Here is a 6,000-nt window from a genome sequence, read left to right on the forward strand (position 1 = left end):
TCAATTAGTTGATTAAACTGAATTTAACATCCCTTTACCATACCTGATTGTGAACAAATGAAATGATGGAGAAGCAAAAACGTTTAATTTGTTTTATTTACTCTACTTTTTAGTGAATTTTGATTCATGTTGTGACTGTGCTTTAGTTTGCAGGAAGGCTCTTACTTATTGACTCATGCTTCAGAAGATTCGTCAGTTGCAATCTACCAGAGCTGTCTCGGGAAAGTGACTAGAGCATCATATAATTTACATAAAGCTCACTGCAGTCTACCTAATATACCTTCCACCCTTTCAGTTCCATGGGTACCATTAGATCCCAGCCTCCCTTTACCTTTTCACTTGAATCACGGAAGAGTCCCATGTACCTTTCCACCTAGACCCCAAGAAACTATGAGAAAACAGAAGGTGAGTAACCACACTAATGCAAATACATTTGTTGTCTCATTTGAAATAAGACGGTTTGCTCCATAAGTTATAGGTAGCTTACTAGTCTGTTACCTTTGGGCTTGAGGTCCCTAAATAAGTTGAAAAATGCATGCCACAGCCCTCGAGCACAGAACACATTGCAGGAGTAACAAATTCACTTACCTGCAACTAGCCCTGTTTGTTTAATGAATAATTAGAGTTAGCAGTTATTCACAATACCCCGTGATAATTGACATGGATTTTTACAACATGCCTTTCAGAGTTTGGTTATTGAAAAGCTAGCTAGAAGTTCTATCTAGCAAAGTTCTGAAGTGGAGCTCTGCTCCCTCAACTTGTATGGACTAACATTATTTCCTAACAATGTAAGGAAGGAGCTATGCTCTTCTTTATGAGCATCTGTGGCTAGTGAAGCAACATTGCTGTAAGCACACAACTAAACGGGGATTAAACCAATTGCAGAAGCCTCATTTTGGCTCTGGAGATGGATTTTTGTGGTCCTTTTAGGTTACATTTTTTTCCCCTCAATCTCAAGAGCAGTGTTGCCTCTAAATTGAGCACTTGGGCAGCTATCCTGGTGAGATTCAAATGCTGCCCAGATGGCAGCATGTGTTTTTTACTGGTGGTGTACATCCACACATGCCTCAGTGAAAGTAACAAAATGTATTCTGAGCATGGATGGAAAAATTAGAACACTACTCAGGAAGGGATTTTTTTTAAGTCATTTGCAAAACTGATCCTCTTCCCATCGTGAATCACTGGTACCTTAATTTGCTTCTTTTGGGACAGGAGAGCCTCTGGATAATTACTCCGGATTGTAGTTTTTATGAAGAGTGTGTGTAGAAACAAATGTATCCCCATTCCACAAATTAAAAAAATCCCTCACCCTAATTCCGAAAGTGTGTTAACATCAAGGGGGCCAAATTCTCCTCAACATATTGCAGATATAATAGCTTGTTGCCTGTTTCTGGTCCCACATAACTCCATTGTCTTTGAAGAAATTATAGTTACAATTTATGTGGCTTCTTGAGATGAGCCTAAGGTAAAGAATGTTGTTCAAATACTTGTTCCTAATGTGTATCCTCTAAAATAGTGAAATAATAATCATGAAAACAGCTAAATTTATTGTTATGCAAGGCAATTTTTAAAGTAAGAGCCATACCACTCCTTGTCTGAAGGCATGTGATTTACCTTTTATTTAGGAAAATATGGTTATGGTGTCTTGGCTATAAATAAGATATAGCATTTGGGAAACTTATTCCTTTTTAGTGGAAATGAATAACTTCACACTGTGTGTGTGTTCCCTTTTTTTTTTTTTTTTTTAAATTCACAGATTGTTAGCATGATACACATTTTAATAATTTTGCTGGAAATTAATTTTACCAAAGAATGTATCAGACTTGGAAAATGACCATGTCTTCTAAACTTAAATCACAATTTAACTGATTTGGTGTAGTACAAGCTTAAACTCCTATTGAACAGATAGCCTGGGTCTGGAGAAGCCTCTGATGGAATTTGTCAGTCTCAAGCTATAGGACAGTGAGTAAATGATACATTTCACAGACTGTGAGAATATCCACTAGCAAAGCCAAAATGTTAACTTTAATATTTTGTACGAATGCTGTGGCATTTTAAAAAGTAAAGAACACCCAAACAGTATTTCTTGTAGTTTAGTTTGCTCTTGTATTTTTAAGGACTGCTTTGTGGGATAGATGTAGCTGAAAATAAGGCTCTAGATCTTTAGCTTTAAAGTTTTAATGCAGACTGAAGTAGCTAATACTTTTTCCCCCTTCCAATGCTTCTAGATGGATTGGGCAAAAGCACACACAGACACACCCAACAATGAAAAGCCAGTATCCATGGAAACAAAAAGCAATCCCTTGCCAGCTAAGACTCTTAGAAATGAAGGTGTGGCTGCAAAGAAACTGAAGAAAAATAATGGCAAACGGGCAAATAAGATGAAAAAGTTGAAAAAGAAATAAAAGGAAACTCAAGCAAAGCAGGAATATCTTAGCTACAGTGAGAAAACATGGATTGGAAAAAAAGTATCAGACAAACAACGTTTATTTTTCTTAGTGCTTCAGAGAAGCCAGAATGCCCTGGCAGAAGTGAGAGCTGCGCGGCCATGTTGAGGAAGGTTGTGAAATGCAATGATCTCTTAACCCTTTCTTAACTCACTAAATGCAATTCAGATGTGAACATATTCTCTTAAGTTAGCACATGAGAAGAAAAGTCAGGTGTCTACAATTGATGTTTATAGGCAAAAGTGACTATCATAACTGCTTTCGTTTTTATAATAAAACTGTAATTTGAGAAAAGAAGCATGAATTGACATCAGCATTCAATATTACATAAAAATGGAGAAAAGCACTTTTCCCAACTGTTTTGTATTCTTTTTCCAGAGTTCATTGCAGATGTGTATGTTTGATATTGTTACTTGAATTTTGTACTAATTTTAAATGTAAAATGCAGCATCAGCAGTTTGAATTTAATTAGCTCATGTTCTTAAAAAAGCAGGGTGTGTTCTGTCCAGTTTGAAAAGAAAATATTACCCTTGAGAATAAGAAATGCTCCTTCAGGTTTGTGTAGTCAACTGCATTTGAAGAGCAGCATTTCTTGTTTGCACAAGCTTTGTGTCTTTCGAAAATTCCATTGTTGAAATATTCATTGGCCTTAGTGGGCCTTCAGGTCCTAAGAAAGTTAAAATTGACTTCACTATTGTCTCAAGATTAGTTTTTGGTGTTAAATTCTTCCAAAACCTTCAGATCCCAAGAGTAAGTGTGTTGGTAATGTAGTACTGAATGACGGCAGCCTCAGTCGTTTTGTAGGAAGACTGTTGTCAGAATCAGTAGCATTCCATGCAAGCACAAAAAGTTTCACCCACATGAAGAAGTTTCAGGGTCTGGGCTTTAGTTACTATTACAGGGGAAAGCCAGATATTTAGATGGTTCAACAGTTCACTTGTAGTTTGTCTAAATCAGGTGGGCAAAAGGGCCTCCACTTCAAAGTGCTGCATGCTCCTTTCAGGGTGGGAAGAGACTTCACGCGCTCCCCCTGCCATCAGACCAATCAGAGCTTGGGGGCAGGGGGAGCATGTGAAGTCTCCTCCCGCCCTGCAAGGGGCTCAGCATTTAAAGTCAACCACCAGCTGCTGCTCAACTGGCGGTTGACTAAGCTCTGTGCTCCCTTGCAGGGTGGGGGCAGAGAGGGAGAGACTTCACGTACTCCCCTCCTCCTAGGCGCTCATTGACCTGGGGACTGCAAAGGGAGCATATGAAGTCTCCTCCCACTGCCAGAACAGCTGGTGGTTCTCTCTGGGGGCGGGGTGGAGAAGATTTTGCGTGCTCCCCCACCCCCAGACCAATCAGGGTCTGTGGGTGGGGAAACACAGAAGTGTCCTGGCCCCACCCCTTGCAGGTGGTCTGGGGCCACTTCAGAAATTTCTGAAGTAGCCCTTGGTCAAAAATTATTGCCCACTCCTGGTCTAAATTCACCCCATTCATCATGGCTCCCAAAGATACAAAGAGGAAAATTCTTGGCTAACATTGATAAGTGTGACATGTTTTCTTTTTGAGTGAATATCAGTAAAATTGTGCTCTTGTAAATTGCCATATTTGTAAAATGCTAAAAAGAGATTATAAATCCTATGCATCACAGATTGATTGTCAATATACATAGTTTATTTACATAATTTAGAAATGTTCATTGTCAAAAGAAAGGTTTATGCACGCTGATTGCTATGTATCATAGTGCCTTTGAGGTTTTAACAAATTGCAGGTCATGGTTCAAAACTGAAAACTATTGCTAAATAGTATGCCATGTGTAATGGGGTTTTTGATTGCTGCTTATAACTAGTTATGATGGCTCTGATCCTGAGAGATGTACAGCTACTGCTGAATACTCAGGATTAAGAATATAAACTTAATGACTGTGTTCTTTTATAGGCCTTGATTGTGTTCACTGGAGCTGATCATATACACAAAGTGCTTGCATACAGGTTCAGGGCCTTAGCAGTAAGTTCAAAATGTTTTGTCTATTACGTTAACTTCATTTTTATGTTCAAAATTGTTCTACTGTAATGGACTATATACAAATATACTTTAATATCCTGAAAATATGAATAAAATATTTAGTTGTAGTGAGTTTATATATATTTATTTTTAAATCTAAATGACTTAATAAAGAAACAGGTTTTTTATTTACCACTATAGTTACGTTTATTTTATTTGCCTTCTGTTATCTCCCCAGACATGACTTTAGTTGTTCCTTTTAGCTGTATTATGTTAACAAGGTGAAACATGTTTGATACAGTGATTTGCTAACTAATGAATATTACATTCTGATTCAAAATCATAAATCCCTTTTGTGACCTTCCACGTCAAAAGTGTTTTGCATATGAGTCATGTGCCAGATAACTGAGGGTGGGGATCCAAAGCATAGTTTTCGGCATACAAGTAAAAACTGCATTAGAACAACCATGGAATTTGATCTTTAAACACAGAGCTGTTAATTTCATGCTAAGTTTGCCCTAATGTCTGAAAGACTTAGCCTTTCCCTCATTATATATTGTGTGAAATCCCAGTTGTTATACAGTTAAAATGACAGGAATCTAAAGGTTAAATGAGTAACCCATTTTATAATTTGTATGTATTGTTGAATTTAAATATTCAGATAAAAATTTGGACTCTACAAATTGATCCAAATTAACTGGGTCTGTGTATAGCAGGGTGGGGAACCTATGGGCCATGGGTTGGCCCTGTCCCCTGGCTTACTTTGGTCCACCGCATGGCAAGGCCTGGGGCTTCCCTCTTGGAAAGAGCAAGCTGGTGCTTGCACTCCAGCCCCATAGCAAGTCTCAGCGCTCCACCTGCAGGGCTCGAGATGTGAGTGAGTTAGGTGAATGTGTGGGTACTCCACCCCTGCTCTGCCGAGACCCATCCCCTCCCCACTTGTCTCCCTCGTCTCTTCCCTCCCTTTCTCTGCTCACCCCTTCCAGCCAAATCCATGAAACAACATTTAGTAAAGGGAATGTGAAAAACACTTTTAAAACATTAAATGGAATACATGATGTAAGAGAAGAACTACATTTTCTTAAAACAGTATTTTAAAGCTGATTTTATGTTTTAAATAGAATCCTAGGGTTGAAAAAGACCTCAGGAGGTCACGGAGTTCAACCCCTGCTAAAAGCAGGACCAATCCCAACTAAATCATTCCAGCCAGGGCTTTGTCAAGCCAGGACTTAAAAATCTCAATGGATAGAGATTCCACCACCTCCCTAGGTAACCAAATCCAGTGCTTTTCCAAAGGAAAAGAGGCTCTCTGTTACGCTTATAAGAAGCACACGGGATCACACACAGTCCTGCAGATCGTGCGTAGTTACCAGTCAATGTTGGCTAAGTCAGTCTTACTGGCCAGGCGAGGCTGGCTGAGCGAGGAGTGGAGTGCCGCTGAGACTCCTCTGAGGCTTGGCTTGCAGAACTGAACCCAGAGTCCCATGGCGAGAGCTTCACTTCTTATACATGTCAGTTCCCATCGGAGTCTGTGGGTTTTGCAGTATTCTCTCACTTTTGGGGGTTC

At 39.2% G+C, this 6,000-nt stretch overlaps 1 protein-coding gene across 1 annotated transcript in view; it reads left to right on the top strand.

The window, feature by feature from the left end:
- The window catches only part of ICE2 (interactor of little elongation complex ELL subunit 2), a 53,642-nt gene extending 49,016 nt beyond the window's left edge, over positions 1-4,626 (top strand). The window contains exons 14-15 of the mRNA XM_075897684.1: positions 147-405; positions 2,229-4,626. Of these exons, the coding sequence (XP_075753799.1) occupies positions 147-405; positions 2,229-2,405 (436 nt within the window). The 3' untranslated portion in view covers positions 2,406-4,626. The remainder of the gene's footprint in view (positions 1-146; positions 406-2,228) is intronic.
- Positions 4,627-6,000: the final 1,374 nt, after the last annotated feature.

This window comes from Pelodiscus sinensis, chromosome 14 (genome assembly GCF_049634645.1).
Source record: "Pelodiscus sinensis isolate JC-2024 chromosome 14, ASM4963464v1, whole genome shotgun sequence".
Taxonomy (NCBI): Eukaryota; Metazoa; Chordata; order Testudines; family Trionychidae; genus Pelodiscus; species Pelodiscus sinensis.